General features: G+C 37.4%; 1 protein-coding gene across 1 annotated transcript; it reads left to right on the forward strand.

The window, feature by feature from the left end:
- Positions 1 to 400: 400 nt before the first annotated feature.
- On the forward strand, positions 401 to 18,661 carry LOC115986368 (elongation factor G-1, mitochondrial). Its single transcript, XM_031109300.1, has 20 exons — positions 401 to 829; positions 2,601 to 2,822; positions 3,362 to 3,483; positions 3,574 to 3,724; positions 4,112 to 4,183; positions 4,801 to 4,896; positions 5,027 to 5,115; positions 5,262 to 5,328; positions 6,130 to 6,168; positions 12,435 to 12,495; positions 12,910 to 13,019; positions 13,115 to 13,189; positions 13,299 to 13,367; positions 13,475 to 13,596; positions 15,741 to 15,866; positions 16,028 to 16,148; positions 16,309 to 16,409; positions 16,491 to 16,551; positions 18,098 to 18,151; positions 18,246 to 18,661. Exons 1-20 carry the CDS (start codon positions 407 to 409, stop codon positions 18,348 to 18,350), a joined length of 2,286 nt encoding a protein of 761 aa, XP_030965160.1. The 5' UTR covers positions 401 to 406; the 3' UTR covers positions 18,351 to 18,661.
- Positions 18,662 to 19,520: the final 859 nt, after the last annotated feature.

Below are 19,520 nucleotides of genomic sequence, written 5' to 3' on the forward strand. Positions count from 1 at the left end.
TTGTTTTAGCTCTTCCTAGTGTTGCAACTTGCAAAAGAGAACGAGGAGACCATTGTTTTGATCCTCTTTTCTCTTTCCCTATTGTATACCATGATATTAAATGAATAAAGTTTACTATAGTTTCCTCTAAAAAAAAAAAACCAATAACATCCACCCAAGACTTTTTTTTTTTGGTACTCCACATTATATTTCAACAAAAATGAAAACCCCTCATTTCTAAATTTATTAAAAAAAAAAAAACCGTTTACAATGACCCGACCCGCTTTAATACAATCTCCTTCTGCAATCTAAAACCCCCTAACTACCATTTCCTTTCCTTCTCTCTCTCTCCAGCACTGTCACACAAACCCCTGGGTTTAGGGTTTTACCTCAAAAAAAACCCCAAAACCAAAAACAACCACCATCCATGGCTCGCTTTCCAAGACCCTCCACACCTCGCTCACTCTACACTCTCTACACTTCCCCATCCAAAACCACACCGTCCCATTCCCACACCCACTCCCACTCTCACTCCCCAACCGCCGCGCTCCTCCTCCTCCGCCACTTCTCCTCCGGGAGCTTGGCCCGCGCGGCGTCGAAAGACGAGAAAGAGCCCTGGTGGAAGGACTCCATGAGTCGGCTCCGAAACATCGGGATTTCGGCCCACATCGATTCGGGCAAAACCACGTTAACCGAGCGGGTACTTTACTATACGGGTCGGATCCATGAGATCCACGAGGTTAGAGGCAGAGATGGAGTCGGAGCTAAAATGGATTCTATGGATTTGGAGAGAGAGAAGGGTATTACCATCCAGTCCGCCGCCACTTACTGCACTTGGAAAGACTATCAGGTACTACTCCCTTCTGTTTGGTTCCCGTGAAAATGGTAGGAAAACTTGAACGAATCTCAAAGGAAAAAAAAAACTACCACTCAATAAGTATAGAGTCACCAAAAATTTCACCATTGCTAGGTAAAAAAGTGCGAGGAACAGTAAGAACTTGTCAATTTAACTGTTGTGAAAATTGTTGTCTATAGGGTTAAAAAAAAAAAAAAAAAAAAAACTACTACTATTACTGCTAGTACTAGAGTTTTCAGCTGAGTGCAAAATATGTGAGCATTTTTGTGTATGCTAATGAAAATTAAATCACTGTTGTTTTGTTAAGTGTTGAATTTGTTAGTGTCCAGTCTATTAGTCTATGGCTACTCAATACGTCTAGAGTTACATTAATCTTCACAATTTTTGGGGCGTTAAGTTGTTAATGGTAGGTGATAAAGTGAAGTTAGTAATGTGGGTCGAGATGAGAACTAATAAAATCCTGACACCAACTCAACTATTATGAAAAATGTTGTGTTTCTAGCATTACTCGTGGCTACATAGTGTATCAAATGGCCATAAAAATGCAGAATTAAAATTGAAGCATTTTTTTTTTTCAAAAGGGTCTTTATTGTCATCTAACGAATGGAAAGTTTTGACGTGGCATGCCATGTCATGAAGGTAACCTTGGTTTCATGAATTTTATTTGTTAAACAATCATTTTCCATCTATCAAATGATGGCAAAAACCTTTTTGAAATGTTTTAAAACATAAGGATGATTTTGAAACAAAAGTTGAAGATTGAGGACGAAGTATACAATTCAAAATAAAATTTAAGTTTTTTTTGTTTTGGATGATTGGTATTCTTAAAACTTTAATGGTTGTTGTGAATTTAAATATATACGTGTTTTGTTAAAAAAAAATATTGCTGCCTGCTTATCTGGATTTTTTTTGGTTCCCAAGACAGTGTTAGCAAAACTAGAATGAATTTCAAAGAAACTACTACTATGCTTCGGGTGTTTTTTCTTTCATTTCGTTACCTGATATGCTTGATTTTTGTACTTGCTTTGTTACTTAATTTTTTCAATGTTGCTTCTAGCACACGGCCTGTATGCTTCTTTCTTCTGTATTTTCTTACATCTTTTTTCAATAAAGTTTATTACTTGTCAAAAAAAAAAAAAAAAAAAAAAAAATTCAAAGAAACTACTACTACTAGTAGCTAGAAATTTTCAGCTGAGTGTCAAATATGCAGACATTTTTGTATACTAATGAAAATGAAACCACTGTTAAGTGATAAATAAGATAGTCCACAGCTACTTGGTTTGTTAATTGGCCATGAAATTGAGGAATTAAAATTTAGGTTAAAGTACACAGTTGGTCCTCAACATTTGCATTTTGTTTCAGAATCTTCCTCATAATCTAAAATGTTTCATTTTGGTCGCTGTACTTTCAAAATTCTTCCAAAAAGTCTAAAATTTTAACATGGCAAGCAGAGTTCATGCCACATCACAGGCTCCACATCATCAAAGTGACCTTGGTTTCATGAATTCCAGTTTTTATGTGAGCATTTTCCATCCATCAGCTGAAGATGAACATTTTAAAGAATAAGGATGATTCTAAAACAAAGGTTAGAGGTTGATGAACTGATGACCAAATTTGCAATTTAACCAAAAATTTAAGTGTTTTGGTTTTGAATGACCGATTGCCAAATGATTGTAGTGAATTTGAATACATACATGGTTCGTGAAAAAAACTGCTGCCTGCTTTGCTGGATTTCTAATTCTATCTGGAAAACTTGCTCTTGCAGGTTAACATTATTGACACCCCCGGTCACGTAGATTTCACGATCGAGGTTGAGAGGGCTTTGCGTGTTCTTGATGGTGCCATTCTTGTACTTTGTAGTGTTGGCGGTGTGCAAAGTCAGTCGATTACCGTTGATCGGCAAATGAGAAGATATGAGGTTCCAAGACTTGCATTTATTAACAAACTTGATCGGATGGGAGCAGATCCATGGAAAGTTCTCAACCAGGTGTGTTGTAGAATTATGAGACATCATAAGAAATATCTTAAATGGTTTCTGTATTGTTTTATTTACTGTTTTATCATAAGCCAAAGGTAGAATATCTAGTTTTCATTTATTTATATTGAAGACAAAGCAAGATTCTTGTCCATAATTTCATTGAAGAAAACAATTTAATGATATTTATTTTTTTTTAAAATGTTTGACAGCTTGAGTACTTAGAATTAGTGAATATTGTGAATTGTAATAGTTAACGAACTATCATTTGCCTGGGTTGGCAAAACATTTTAACTTCTACTTTGATTGCCTGATGCCTGAGGCTTGATTATTTTTGTGAAAACATTATTAAGTGCATCTTACGTAATTTATTTTCATTTTCTTACATGGAATACAACATTCTTAAATGAAATAAGTGTTCTTTAAAATTCTGCAACTAGGATGCTTTTGTTGTTTACTTGGAAAATTTGTCAGGTCCATTCTAGTTCTAAATTATGTTAACTTTGAAATTTCAGAGCAATGATATGCTGATTATTTGATTTCTCTTACAGGCAAGGTCTAAACTCCGGCATCACAGTGCTGCCATGCAAGTTCCAATTGGGTTGGAGGAGGATTTTAAGGGGCTCATTGACCTTGTGCAATTAAAAGCATTATATTTTCACGGCTCCAGTGGGTCTGTTTCTAAGATATGGTGTTTGTGTAATTTTTTTAATGGACATTGCATTATGGTTCCAAATTTACCGCTTCTTGTTGCATGTTGCAGTGAAAAAATAGTTGCTGAAGATATACCTGCCAATATGGAGGCTTTAGTTGCAGAAAAGAGACGGGAACTAATAGAGGCTGTTTCTGAAGTTGATGATAAACTTGCTGAAGTATTTCTCAATGATGAGCCTGTATCATCAACTGAACTTGAGGTGCACCAGCATGCTTTCTGAAAAAAATACTGTGAAACAATAATTTGAATACGCGATTCATTTTTGGCAATAGAGGTCATAAGAGTAAGAGAATAGCTGATGAAGACTGTCAGTTTATTGCCCTTACATGTTAGGGGTGGATGCTTGTGCATGATAAAATGAAAACCAACTTGTTAGGTGGTGATGACTGCTTGAGCTCTTATTTTGTCTAAAAATGTATTTGTGACATCAGCTAACAAATACAAAGTTCATATTGAATTAGGAAATGGAATGTCATTCTCAGGAATTTAACATTATTCTTTGCATATTGCAATTACATTGTTAGGCACTGTTAACTTTTATAGGTTCTGTTTGTTTGAGAGAATTTTGATTTATTTTTATCTGTAGGAAGCAATTCGCAGAGCAACTGTAGCACGGAAATTTGTACCTGTATTCATGGGTAGTGCATTTAAAAACAAGGTAACCTAAGAATATAGTCAGTATACTTTTCCCTTCTTTAACTTGTCAATTGATACCTTGTCTTCTCCCCATTAATGTCGCTGAATACGCTGCCAATTTTGTAGATTTCATGGTGAGTATATATTTAATTTGTTTGTACTTAGAGATTTTTTCTTTCTATCTATAGTTGTTTGGTTCCTACCAATAAAATAAAATAAAAATAGTTGTTCGGTTCTTATAAGAAGGCGATGCTGGTTAGATTAATACACCATGACCTGTCAAGTAACTTTTTCTTGCATGTCTTTGTGGAGACTATGCAGTCCGTGCAGGTGACAGTTGAGGTTGTTGATGCTATTATGACAATTTGATGAATGTACTACCATTTTTCTCTTCATTTGGCCTGCTTGCGATGTTGCTTGAAATTTTCATAATTGGAGTTCTCTTCATCATTTCATATTGCCTAGTCATATCTTATAATTAATTATCATCCTAAATAAAACGACACACAATATATGCATTACTAGGGTCCATTCAATGGTGCCTTCTATATAGTAAACAATTATTGAAACTACTTGTTTGTTCAACTATCAGAAGTCTGTTGATTATATTCCTCATCTTTTATGTTTTCTGGATTACAGGGAGTACAACCACTTTTGGATGGTGTACTTAGTTATTTGCCTTGTCCAACTGAAGTCAGTAGCTATGCTCTTGACCAAAGTAAGAATGAAGAGAAGGTATTGGGTTAATGAAAATAAATTTTTGTCTTGAATCGTTTGTACTATCATCTCTTATCTAAAAAATCTTTTGTACAGTCATCTGTTTTATAACCTGATTGGGGAATTGATATATTTTATTCTCGTAAAGGTCACATTGTCTGGAACTCCAGATGGGCCTCTTGTGGCGTTAGCTTTTAAATTGGAGGAAGGGCGCTTTGGTCAGTTGACATATCTAAGGTATGCCTGTCTGAGAGGTGGTATATTTTCAATTTCTTGATAGTCCAACTATCTTATTATTTCATTCATGTGCTGGCAATGTTAGTACTCAGACATGTAGATGAGCCATTATGCTAACATGGTTTTTTATTTTATTTTAAATGAAGAATCTATGAAGGTATCATTCGGAAGGGTGATTTTATACATAACATAAATACTGGAAAGAAAGTTAAGGTCAGTTCAAGATGTGTAATTTATTAGCTTGTTTGTTTCCAGTTGAAGTTGCACTTATGGGCTTGAGATCTTTTGTTTTGAGTTATTCTGTTAATTAATCCATTTAGCATCTTTCAGTGTCATTTGAAAGAAGATAATTGCAAATGTCAGCAAACTTTTGTTTCTCGATAATGTGTTCCTGCCTGAAAATATTGCAATTTGTAACCTTCTATGGTACACCATATAAAAATAATTTTTGGAAAACTTGAATCACATTGAGTGGTGAATATGATACGCCTCCTCCCCTTGTAAGAGGAAGGTGGAAGGTGAGGTCATGGTTTAAAAGCCACCAGCTGCATGTGTAACTTACCAATCAAAAATGAATTTTCAAGTTGGACATCAATTTTGGGACATCCTTTTTGGAACATCTTAAAATTGGAAAAGGGACTAACATTTTGAGACAGAGGAAGTGTATGGGATAGATTGGTGTTTGCATATGTTATGATTGTTTCAATATGTACTGCAAGGTGACCAAGCTTCTCTTTTTTGGATAAGTAAGGTGACCAAGCTTCTATTTTTCTCTGATTGCAATGCTCATTCTTATGGTTCAATATGGTAAGACACGTTGTATGTGTGTTGTGCACTTGTGCTTTTATGAATGATATAATCTGGACAATTACATCCTTTAAATTTTGAAAAATAGTTTTATTTTATTAATGAATTTTCCGGCATGCCCATTGTATCATGCTATCAGTGCTCTGATACTGATTGAATTTCTAAATTAAATTTAATAGTTATGGATATATTATCTTCCTGGTACAGATTCCTCGCTTGGTTCGGATGCATTCTGATGAGATGGAGGTTAGTTTTGCTTTGACATTCATCATAGTAATTAATTCTAATGATATGATTGGGATTTTTTTTATACATGAAATCAAATTTTGCGAACCAACTATCTCTACAATGTCTTCTGCCTGTCCCCATGCTGTGGCTTAGGTGGTAAAGGGGTAGGGGTGAAGTTGGGGTAGGTTGCACTCTAATCTTTCGGAACAAAAGAATATTTTTTTTTTTTTTTTGATAAATAAAAAAGATGTATATTCAAGAAACTACCCCATGAAAACATAAGGTAGGGCAAAGAGTACAGAGAAAGAAACAAAAAGAAGAAGAAAAAGACAAGAAAACAAACGGAAAACAACAAAGAGCTAATTACAAAGGAGAGAACTAAGGAACAAAGGGAGAGAGTCACTAGAGGTGAGTCCCCAAGCCTTAGACCAATCAAATAGAGAACCACAAAAATAAGCAAGCAATTGGTCATCGAATTTGTCCCTGTCCTCAAAAGTCCGCCAATTTCGCTCCCTCCAAATACACCACATTAGGCACAACGGAGCTAAATTCCAAATGCTAGAAGAGTGCTTTCCAAACCAATTCCACCAACCGAAAAGCATATCTGCAACCGATCTAGGCATGACCCAAGAAATCCCAAAGGATCTAAACACCAAGCTCCACAACTGATAAGCTGGAGAAGCAAATGATTCACCGTCTCCCCATTACAACGACACATAACGCACCAGTCAACAAAATCAAAGCCTCTACGTCGCAGAATGTCCCCTGTAAGAATCTTCTCCCAAGAAGCAGTCCAAACAAAGAACGAGACGTGCGTAGGAGCCTTAACCTTCCAAATACCTTTCCAAGGAAAGATAATAGGCAAGGGGCTTCGAAGCCTATCGTAGAACGAGCGGATGTTAAAATCTCCTTTCTTCGACAGTTTCCATATCATACGGTCACCTTGCTCAGATTGAGGTAAACTAGAAGCCAAGGTGTGAAGGAAATCATCCACATCTCCCATCTCCCAATCATTAGGATCCCTAAGTAAAAGAACCTTCCAGCTTCTTCGAGCCTCGGTCCCCAACCGTTCGAGAGACGAAGCCACAGAAGCCTCTCTATTAGTGGCAATCCCATACACTACTGGGAAGGATAGGTGGAGTGGTAAGTCCCCACACCACTGATCTGTCCAAAACTTCACTCTATTCCCCGCCCTTACCTCAAACCGGATATATTTGCTAAAAACCTCCCAACCTTTTTGGATACTTCTCCATAGACCACATCCATGAACACCCCTACCTAGCTTGGAAGACCATCCCCCCCACTCTTCCCCAAACTTCAAAGCTACGACCCTCCTCCAAAGACGAGTCTCCTCAACCCCAAACCGCCATAACCATTTTCCTAATAAGGCTCTATTAAAAGTAGTTAACTTCCTTATCCCCAAACCTCCATTAGCCTTAGGAGCACACACCTTATCCCACCCCACCAAATGAACCTTCGAATCCCCCCACAAGAAGTCCCTCTGGATCTTCTCAATCTTATTAGCCACATGCGAGGGGATAGTAAAAAGAGATAAATAATAAGTAGGAAGACTAGAGAGCGTACTCTTAAGAAGCGTCAGTCTACCTCCTTTTGACAAATACAACTTCTTCCACCCGGCCAACTTCTTATTAATTTTCTCCAAGATAAGATTCCAAATAGAAGGGGACTTATGGGAAGCCCCCAACGGCATACCAAGGTAGGTCATAGGCAAAGACTCAATCCGACAACCAAGAATCTCTGCCAAGGTATGAACATTATTCACCTCCCCTATTGGAACCATCTCACTCTTCAAGGCATTAACCTTCAAACCTGTCACAGCCTGAAAACAAAGGAGAAGCATCCGCACATGAAGGATCTGCTCTATTTCCGCATCACAGAACAGGATAGTATCATCCGCAAATAGAAGATGCGAGACACATTCCCCTTCACCCCGTCTCCCATCAGCCTTAAAACCCCTGATCAAGCCAGCACCTTCAACTTTTTTCAACATCCTACTTAAGACCTCCATCATGACCAAAAACAACATTGGAGAAAGCGGGTCTCCTTGTCTCAATCCCCTCGAACTCCCAAAAAAATCAGCTGGAGCCCCATTAATCAAAATAGAAAACTGGACAGTAGAAATACAAGTGCGAATCCATCTACACCACTTCTCCCCAAAGCCCATTCTCTTCAAAAGATCTAGAAGGGCCTCCCAATTCACATGATCGTAAGCTTTCTCAATGTCTAGCTTACAAATCACCCCCGGGATCTTACTCTTTACTCGACTGTCAACACACTCATTGGCAATAAGAACTGAGTCAAGAATCTGTCTACCTCCCACAAAACTATTTTGAGACTCAGAAATCAATTGATCTAAAACCCGTTTCAATCGATTTGCCAAAACCTTAGACAAGATCTTGTACAAGCTCCCCACCAAGCTAATAGGCCTGAAATCTCGAATATTAGAAGCATCATTCTTCTTAGGAATAAGGGCTAAAAAGGTAGCGTTCAAAGATTTCTCAAACTTACTATGATGATAGAACTCCTCAAAAACTGCTAGAACATCACTTTCCACCACTCTCCAACAATGATGGAAAAAAGCCATAGAAAAACCATCTGGACCTGGAGCTTTATCTCCAGCCAGCTCATTAACAGCTAGAAGAATCTCCTCCTTCTCAAATCTCCTTTCAAGCCAACCCCTCTCCGACCCATCTATCTGATCAAATTCCAAACCTTCCACAAAAGGCCTCCACTCCTCTGTCTCCTGATACAAATTTTTATAAAAATTTACTACTTGGGCAGCCACCTCGGATTCCTCCTCATAAATCACCCCATCCACCTCCAAAAAACTCAGATGATTAAACCTTCTACAGGAATTAGCCACCTTATGGAAGAATTTTGTATTATTATCTCCTTCCCTAATCCATAGCATCCTTGATTTCTGTCTCCAAGAGATTTCCTCCAAGGAGAGAAGTTTCTCAACTTCAGATCTCACCGCAACTCTCTCACATGTCTCTGCATCAGAGAGGCCAAACTCCCCTTCCTTGGCATCTAATAACTTCAAAGCCTCTAATAGTCGAGTCTTTTTGCATCCGACATGACCAAACTCCAACCGATTCCACTGAACGATGTCTTCTTTCAAAGCCTTCAGCTTTTTGGCAAACACAAAACTAGGAGTACCAGAGAAAGAATGCCGATTCCACCAAGAATGCACTCTATCAGTAAACCCTTCCGTCTTTAGCCACATATTCTCAAACCTAAAAGGGCTTTTCCCCCTCGCCATTCCCCCTATCTCCACTAGAATTGGGAAATGGTCTGAAATAGGGCGAGGTAAAATCCGTTGAATCACATCCGGATAATGTTCCTCCCAATCGGGAGACACCAAAACTCTGTCTAACCTAGACATCGAGGGCTAATTTGATCCGCTAGACCAAGTATAGCTCCCTCCCTCCAAAGGCAAGTCTATCAAATTAAGATCCTCAATGAACTCTGAAAACAATTCCATAGCCGGAGTAAGACGAGAATTTCCCAACCGTTCACTAGGGAAACGAACAATATTAAAATCCCCGATACAACACCAAGGGACGTTCCAGAAATGATGAACACCTACCAACTCGTCCCACATTAGCCCCCTCGCATTGTTATCAACTGGGCCATAGACCCCAGAACACGCCCAAATGAAGCCGTCTCCCAACCCTTGCCATCGAACAGACACAGAAAAAGAACCCACCAAAACCTCCAACCTCTCTAAAACCCTACTATCCCACATCAACAACACCCCACCGGCCGTCTGGACTGCATCTAAAGCCACCCAATCCACAAAAGGACAACTCCACAGGCTGCCAACCCTCTGTCTGTCCAGACCAGAAAGCTTAGTTTCTTGAAGGCAGATTACATCACACTTCCACTCACGCAATAAATTTTTCACTATCGAACGTTTCCGAAAGTCATTCAGACCCCTAACATTCCAAGAAAGAATTTTTAAATTCATAAAGACATAAATTCCCCAACTGATAAATTAGCTCAGCAGCCAGCACACTACCTGCCATCATAATTAACCGAAGATTGCAAATTCCTCAGCTCTCTCTTCCCCTTATCCTTATAGATGACAACTTTTCTAGAAGCTGTTACTTTCCTGTTCAACACTTTGGCAGCCTCCGTCTCCCTCTCAATCTTTTGTAACAAAGCAATGCATAAATCCTCATGTCGGCTCAAAGGCAGCCCCACCAATTTACTGAAACTAGGAAGCCTGTTCTTTACCCATCTAGAAATATCCAACATATTCTCACACTCCACAGTCTCATTACCACAATTCAATTCAGCTGACGAAGGTAATCCAAAGAGAGTGTTAGACAACAGAGGTATAGATAAACTTTCCTCTCCTCCCAAACCCATGTTTGGACTAATCAAACCTTCCACTGCCAAAGCACTCACCCCAGGGACAACACTCACTGTCTTTGAGGGTATCACTGCCAGACTGGGTTTCTCAAGATCAAGGATAGCTTCCGTCCTAACAATGGCATAACTCTCCCAGCCACCTTTATCCCCCTCATTGTTACCCAATACCACAAGCCCAGCCCGGTATAAGCTCAAGAAGAAATCAGCTAAAAAGCATTCAACCGGTGGTCGGGAAAACCCCTTGATTGACTTACCCGGTGTCACCATGCGATCATCGGAGCTATTTCCGACGAAAAAGGTTCCGGCGGCCTTGCCCGGTGGTAACGAAGGCACGACGGCGCTAGTTCCGGCAGCGGAGGAGCCATCGGCCAAAACCGGAGGTTCGTCGGAGCTGGTACCGGGTAACCAAGGCTCGTCGGAGCTGGTACCGGCGGAGAATGGGCCGTCGGCCACCAACGGGACTGCTGCGCACTGGACCGGCTCTACTGGCTCGAGATCGAAAGACTGGGAGAAGATCTTGGGGTGCGCCAGTGTCCACGGGGGCTGGGCTGATAATCCTTTTCCAGTCAGAGAGGTCTCACCCACTTCAAAAAGACTTGGGCCTGAGAAAACTGACTGAAAGTGGCCCACACCAGCTTCGGTCACCACTGGGCTTGTACCTAGGCCCAAAGCTGGGTTAATTGCAGCCTGGTTTGTTCCCCGTGGAACCCATTTAAGGGTCTTAGAAGCTTCTTCATTGCATTTCCAATCTCCTGCCCGTACATCCCCTCTGATCTTCATATCTCCTCTTTTCTTTCTAACCCAGAAAACCCGCCTCCTCCCTGTCACATCAACCTCCACGACAAGACCTCTCCCTGTCCAGCAAGATCTCCTAACTTCACTCCTCCTCCCCTTTTCATAATCTTTTGAATTCAAACACAGACTTGGACTTGGGAAACGTATCCTATCTGCCAGATTTTGCTCACCTACCTCTACCACCTCATTAATACGTTGCTCCATCCTCACCCCTCCCACCACCTCCTTCTTATCAGACTTACCCACCGGAAAAACCCCTGCTTTTGCCCCTGCAATTCTCAGATTCAACTCCATTTTCTCCTCTCCTAACTGAGTAACCTTCCCCTTAGCTGTGAATCCTAGTTGCTTTAGATTCTTTCTATCCTCTGTTCTTCCGTGAAAACCTTGCACAACTTCAACAAAGGTTCTAGAATATTGATCCTCCAAGTTATGCCTCCGCACCTGAGGAATGAACTTAGGAAGACCTTTTCCACCCACCGCATAATGAGAAGGGTTCAACAATTTTCTTAGTTCCAGACCAAAAGCCCTCCAACCATTTCTCTCTTTGCCTTCCGGAATAATAAGCGACCTCCTAGGCCCACCAGCTTTGAGTTCAGTCAACAGCAAGAACTGACCAGAGGAGTTAGAGCTCCATTGAAGAGTAAAAGCAGTGCCACCTTCTCTAAAAGTAAAAAACTGTTTGGAGTTCTCCCCAACGACAAGGTGTTCAATGTTAAACATCAACCATTGTGCTGCATTCTTGCCCATAAAAACAGATCTCATAAAGAATTTACCCCTCTCAAAAATCCTTAACAAGAAATAACAGCCCCCTTCCTCTACTACTAACTGAAAAAATTTGGACTCAATAATGAAACTACGAACCCCCCCCCCATACAGAAAGAATGAAGAGAAAAGCTGTGTGTTTTCTTTCACTAGTGCTGACTCCAGTTTCACTCCTATGTGATGTTATTAATCCAATGTGTATTATTCAGAATATTTGTGTTAGATTAATAGATTGGGGTTTCAAGTCTTATGTTTTCTATTCTCAACTAGTTTACTCTTTTTCTTCTTCCTTGGGTTTTTGTTGTTGATTTTCTATTTTATATCTACAGGATATTCAACAGGCACATGCTGGGCAAATAGTTGCTGTATTTGGTGTGGATTGTGCATCAGGTCCCTCTTATCCCTTTGCATATGTGTACACAATAATTTATGTTTCTGTGTTGTTTTCCATAGTTGTCTGAATAGAATGGGGGTCAGAGTGAGGACTGAGGAGCTAGTGTAAGTTGAAGTTTCTAAAAGTGAGAGGAAAATATCAAAATGGTCATTCAAGCCCATGACCTCTAAGTAAAATGGCATTCCCTATAGTTTGCAACAGAGATGTCTAGGGTTCGAGTCTCCCTTCCCCAACTTGAAATGTATGAAAATAATAATGGTATTCAGAATGGTTATAATTACTTAGACTCCTAATATTTGAGATGAGGGCATGAGGCTTTGAAACTTGATGATTATGACATTTTTTTTCTAGTTGCTTTTTTCTTTTGCTTTTCTAATTTTTCTCAACTTATGCATTTTTTGTGTGATCAGGAGATACATTCACTGATGGGTCTGTTAAATACACAATGACTTCTATGAATGTCCCTGAGCCAGTGATGTCTTTAGCTGTTCAACCAGTTTCAAAAGATTCAGGAGGACAAGTGAGTGGTTTGTTTAAGTGTGCCTATATGCGTGCATATTGTATTTGTTGGTGTCCAGTATTACATGACAATCTTCTTGTTTTCTTTTTTGATAGTTTTCAAAGGCTTTGAATCGTTTTCAGAGAGAGGACCCTACTTTCCGAGTTGGGCTGGATGCTGAGAGTGGGCAGGTCTGAGTTGTTAATATGATATCTCATTTTTTTTTACCCGTATAATTATTGAGGCCACAAAGAATTTATATCGTGCATTGCAATGTCAATTTATTTTTATCCTGAGTAGACAATTATTTCTGGAATGGGAGAGCTGCATTTGGACATATATGTTGAACGTATTCGGAGAGAGTATAAGGTGCCTATCATTTCTGTCTCTGTTTATATATTAAATTAGGATTTTTGATATTGTTTCTCAGAGGAAGTCTGCAGCCTTGCATCATGTTTTTATTCTTTGTTTGCTAGGTTGATGCTACTGTTGGTAAGCCTCGTGTAAACTTCAGAGAAACTGTAACTCAACGTGCTGAATTTGATTATTTACATAAGAAACAAACTGGTGGACAAGGTCAATATGGACGAGTATGCGGGTGAGAAAAAATGTTTAAGATTTGTGCCTATACTTAAGGCACTTCGTGAATTTCATTTCTTTTTATCTGTCATAATCATATCATCTTTGGTGAACTTTGTATAAGTTTCTATGTAGATTGTTAGATTTGGTTCTCCATTGGGAAAAACTAAATTTTGGTTAAGTTGCTTATAACTATGACTTGGTGCAGAAACCTTAGCTATTACTTAGTCCTGAAAATTTTTCTTTGCTAGATTAGTAATGTGGGACTATATATCTTTCAAGATGAATATCTTAGGACTTTATATATTTACACTATACTGGTTGGAAAATAGTATTGGCAAGTTTATCTGCTTTGCAATTTGTTTTCTTTTGTGTAAAAGAAATTAACAGTTTTTATGTATCAAAATTGTTAAATCACAGTTCTGTGTTGCCCAAGTGCTCAAGGACATTTCAAAAGTTTTAGATTATTGCTATCTTCTGTGATATTTTGCATTTAATTTCATAATTTGATATCAAGGTAAGATTATGGGATTCAGATCCTCTAGATTTATTAGGATACTCTACCAAATAAATTTCCTTAAATTTTAACCATTCTTTAGTGATTTAATGGTCTAGATTATGCCATGTCAGCATTCCACTAACAATATTCTTAATTATTTTGTTTGCAACATTATTTTATTATTTTGAGAATATTATTAGTGGAATGTTGACGTGGCAGAATTTAGATTATTAAATAATTAAGGAGTGGTTAGGATTTAAGGAAATCTATTGGTAGAGTACCCTAAGAAATCTAGAAGATCTGAATCCAAGATTATGTAGACCTGTCTTAGCTTCTGTCTTCCATCATAATTGTTGGCCTTTCTCCCTAAGTACACCACCGCTGTACTTGGTGTTTTTTTTTTTTGGTTATAAAATTTTCGTTACTTATCAAATTAAAAAAAAAAAAAAATTTGTTGGCCAACTTATGCTTGAAATATATGGAACTCTCAGAGCACATTGTTATTTAAGGATGCTATGTATGTGACTAAAGGTTGATGGTAAACTTACAAGTTTGACATGGATACAGTACAGATTACACAAGGGATTTGCCTTTTGTTAAAATGAATTTTCTTTCATAATCTTTAAAAACAATATAAGAGCATCTCCAGCAGATTAGGCAAATTTTTGTACTGTTTGGAGAATGAACAGTAATTTTTACCTTTTAGCTACCCATTTTTTCGAATTCATTTTCCAACAGATTCTCTATCCCATTTTCTATCTCATTTAAATATTATTTTTTCATTAATTATTTATTCTTTTTTTAACAACTACACATCTTCCAACATTTTTTTATTCAATACTTGATTATTATAATAGGAAAAAAACATTTGAAGAATGAATAGTAGCCCATCAGACTTGATGAGCTACTGTTCATGAGCCAAAAAAAATTCGAGGTATAGAGAGTCTATTGGAGACCTATTTTGTGGGTTTACTCTTTATAGTAGAGAGGATTTTGTGTTTAGCTCTCCTGTTGGAGATGCTCTAAGATATGTTTAAATGATTCTGGAGACAGCATGACAGGGGTATAGTTCTTTGTTATTAGTGGGCCTACCTAGTGCTTGATGCTTCAGAATATGTCTGATCCATTAAAAAGAGGAACAGATTATTATTGTGCTGGAGGTTTTCTAGATACTTCCTTAAGTTTCCCTTATTCGTTCCTTTTTCATGTTGATCTAGTTGGGTGCATACGTTAGACATGGTGTATTATATCAACTTCTATTGATCCCAAGGCATAAATAGAACAAAGGGGCTTATTTGATCTTAGTGTGTTACCATCATCTCTGCCGGATGCATTTGTCATTACCAAAAAGAATCTCTAAATATATTTGTTGTAACAACAAACAACACTTTTTAATGTATAATAAATTCAAATATCAATACCAGGTGTGCTACATATGGCATGATTTGTGTTGCATGCGAATTGGGTGTTGATTAGGTGCCCATGTTAGTGCCCGGGTATTGAGTAGAGTGGGCTATGACTTTGGCTCTTTACAATTTTACAATGCCAATAATATCATATTAATTATAAATATTAATTCAGTGGCAAGTAAGGAATGGTTCTATTAATAGCTTGCTTTTCACCATGGTTTAGTTATGTATTATCTTTTGTTTTGTATACTGCAGATATATCGAACCACTTCCTCAAGGGTCATCAACTAAGTTTGAATTTGATAACATGATTGTTGGGCAAGCTATACCATCAAACTTTATCCCGGCAATCGAGAAAGGTTTTAAAGAAGCAGCGAATTCGTGAGTAGCATCATGTTATTATAATATTGCATGAGTTTTTCAAAGTATTATGGTCATCTTAGCTTTTTATTTTTTTAGAAAGTATTATGATCTTATATCATACCATGGCCTAGTTTCATTGTGAATATGAATTGGTATAATGTTTGTTCTTGCATGTACAGGGGTTCACTAATTGGACATCCAGTCGAACATCTTCGTGTTGTTTTAACAGATGGTGCTTCCCATTCTGTGGATTCCAGTGAACTTGCATTCAAGTTAGCCGCAATATATGCATTTAGACAGGTTATTCTCAAATCCTGTGTTCAGGGTGTAATTCCCTGTAAAATGGATTTAAATTGTCTCTTGGCGACTTGGGCTATTCTTAGCCTTTTAATTATAGTATAACCTAATTACTAGGCTTTCTTTTACTTCCATGCATTTATATTTCAATTTTTTGAAACAGTGCTATACAGCTGCTAGACCGGTAATTTTGGAGCCTGTCATGATGGTGGAGTTGAAAGTTCCAACTGAATTTCAGGGCACTGTTGCTGGTGATATCAACAAGTGAGTTTTTTTGTTTTAACCAGAATATCATAAAGATTTTCTAATGCTTTTGTCTGATTATTTCTGTGCATTTATTGATAGGAGAAAAGGTGTTATTGTCGGAAATGATCAGGATGGAGATGATTCTGTGATTACTGCCCATGTAAGCTTTTTCCTTTTTCTTTTATATATATATAACTTATGTATGCATATTTGTGGATGACTTGCATTTTTTTCAAGAAATTACTGGCAGAGTTTTGTTTAATTACTGCAAAACCTCAATGCTTGGGTTTCTTCTTCTTTTTATTTTTTTAACAAGTAAGAAAAATTGTATTAAAAGAAGACTACTACTTCATTAAAGAAATGAAGTAGCCAGAAAAAATTTGTACGAGTGACAGAAAAGAAAAACAAAAAAATTATGTACAAGAAGAAAGGGAATATCAAGATTCCTTGGAATATCTAGATTTTGATATTGATTTTTTATTTTTTGGATTTTATAAAAAAATAGTGAATTCTTTGGAAAAAAAGGGGCAAACCTCTGGTACACGGGGGTATACATATTCAACCAATCAAACAAGGATCTAAGAAATTGGATTTTTTATTGAAGCAATTAAGCCTCTATATTATCGAACATCCTAGAATTGCACTCATCCAAGAACACCACTCCAAACATATTAGGAATTTAGGATAGAATTCCATACAACAGAACTATGATGAACCTTAAAGCTCCATCTCCATCATTCTAACAAATCATTCAGTGAGTTTAGCATGAACCAAGAGACTCCAAATAAAGCAGAAACGAGAGACCAAAGCTCCCTAGAAATAGTGCAATGCAGAAAGAGTTGATTGATTGACTCCCCTGCCCCTTTGCACACAACACTAATTAGCAATGATATTCTTGCACTAGCTAAGAATATTTCCATGAGCCACAGTCCAAGCAAAAAAAAGCTACCTCCTAAGGAACCTTGGTCCTCAAAATTGCATGCCATGAAAATCTGTTCTTGTTTCCCGTTGAATATCAAAAAATGTCTTAAATGAATAGAGGAAATAGTTTCTGTGATTGGTTTTTAGATTTCAAAATAAACAATAATGTCTTGGCCTGTTCTCAGACATCTGGTTTGTCTTTCTCTGTAGCATATGGATGTTATATACCGTGCTTTATAAGTCTGGCATCAAGTAATCACGTATTCCACTGATCAAAAAATTTTTAAAAAAATGTAATAATGTAATTCCAGTTACTTTCCAGCTATCTTTTTGCTAAAAGTTCTGCACTAACTTCGTTCGTGACATTTTTATGAATTCCTATGAGTCAACTACATAAATTTTTTCTGCTGCTATGTTTCTAATTCCTATCTTACATCCTATTAACTGTAATCAATGTTTAATTTTTGCATGGAATGGTAGCATCTGATCAGTCCACAAAACCTATTATTTCCTACTAACGTCCATATTGATGTCTAAAGCTGATGATTTGATTTTAGAGCAATGAGAACTTTGATAATATGCTGATTTATTTGAGGAATTTCCAAATTCAAAATATTGGATTATTATGCTAGCAAAAAACTAGTGCAAATCAGTCTGCCATCATGCCAAATTGTCAATGTTTATTACGCTGTTGAATTCTTTGGTTTCAGTAGTCATATGTTTCTCAGAACCCCTTATCAAAATATAAAGAATGTTTCTCAGAAGTCATTTTGTTGTCTTCCCAGGTCCCTCTGAACAACATGTTTGGGTACTCAACGTCTCTTCGTTCAATGACACAGGTAAAGCAGAACACTGTATTGTAAATGAAAATTTTTGCTTTACTTGTTTCCCAGTTGAATTGTCTTGTTGACCTCTTTGTCCCTATCCGTGCAGGGAAAGGGTGAATTTACAATGGAATACAAAGAGCATTCAGCTGTTTCTAATGACGTTCAGACGCAATTAGTTAATACTTACAAGGGCACAAAACCAGCTGAGTAGTTGGGAATTTCAATTGAAGCATTTGCCCTTATATTAATTGATAGGCTAAATTTGTCTTGTTATAGTGATTTTTTAATTTTTTAAATCAACTTTACAAGGTTATTGTGATAAATTCGATCCTGTGGAGATCAATAAATTTTGAAAAGCAGAAATAAATTTAGGTGCCCATTTTTTGTTTGATCCTATGTAATACACTAATAATACTACTCGACTTTCTAGTCGGACAAGCATGTATCATAATTCTTGACAGTGTATTGTTTCATAATCTAATATTTATCTTCATAGAGAGCAATACAATGTTTGTCCTGACTTTCTTGATGTTTGTTCCTTCAATTATACACATCAATCACCACAGATCTAGGCCTGTGCCATGCATGTATTTTCACATACATGAAAAGCTATAAATTCTGATTTTATTGGAATTCTACTTACAGGATAGCATATATATTTTATAGTGAAGCTGCTTCTGTTTGTCAATTTGTTTTGAGAATCATGCTGATTTGGGGATTTTTTTTTTTTTTTTTTTTTTTTTGGGGGGGGGGGGGGGTATGTACTACTTTGGACTATTCCGAAGTGTGTGGGTTATTTGTGGCGTGCGCTAAGAAAAGATATCAATATTTGAGTTGTATTTTCTCCATGGAAGTGATGCCTGCATGGTCAAATGACCCAATTTATATTTCCTTTTCTCCTTTGTTGCTCAAAATTGTGCGTTTTCTTCAGCATTTATGTGCATATTGGAGCTTTATTGCCCAAGGTCCTAAACAACTCTTTTTTAGTGCTCATAGCTGCCATTATTTTTATAAAAATTCTTATAGATGACTGTACATAATAATATCCGTGAAGAGGTAAAGTATTTGGTCATGTAATAGTGGCAGATGATTGTACGAGTAAAATTGGATTAAATTCTTAATGCTTATAGGAGGGCGCATCTAACCACTGAGCCAATTCAACCCAACCCAATACCTGAGATTTGTTTTTGTTCTCATGGGTTGATAAGTCGGGTTGGATTGGGTTGGGTTTGGCCTGTTTAGGTTAATAACTTTTTCAACTCATCTAAACCTTACCCAATAAATTAGTATTAAACCCCAAAAAAAAAAAAGTTCAATAAAATTGACCCAATTAGTGGCTAAATTATTAAACCCAATAAATTATTATTATTATAGTTCACAT

The sequence above is a fragment of the Quercus lobata genome, chromosome 4 (assembly GCF_001633185.2).
Source record: "Quercus lobata isolate SW786 chromosome 4, ValleyOak3.0 Primary Assembly, whole genome shotgun sequence".
Classification (NCBI taxonomy): domain Eukaryota; kingdom Viridiplantae; phylum Streptophyta; class Magnoliopsida; order Fagales; family Fagaceae; genus Quercus; species Quercus lobata.

Bases quoted from the DNA above. Each gene is read 5' to 3' on its own strand.
- LOC115986368 (XM_031109300.1), top strand. From the start codon at position 407: ATGGCTCGCTTTCCAAGACCCTCCACACCTCGCTCACTCTACACTCTC. The intron at 830-2,600 runs GTACTACTCCCT...TTGCTCTTGCAG, and splicing joins GCACTTGGAAAGACTATCAG to GTTAACATTATTGACACCCC. The intron at 16,149-16,308 runs GTTATTCTCAAA...TTTTTGAAACAG, and splicing joins CAATATATGCATTTAGACAG to TGCTATACAGCTGCTAGACC.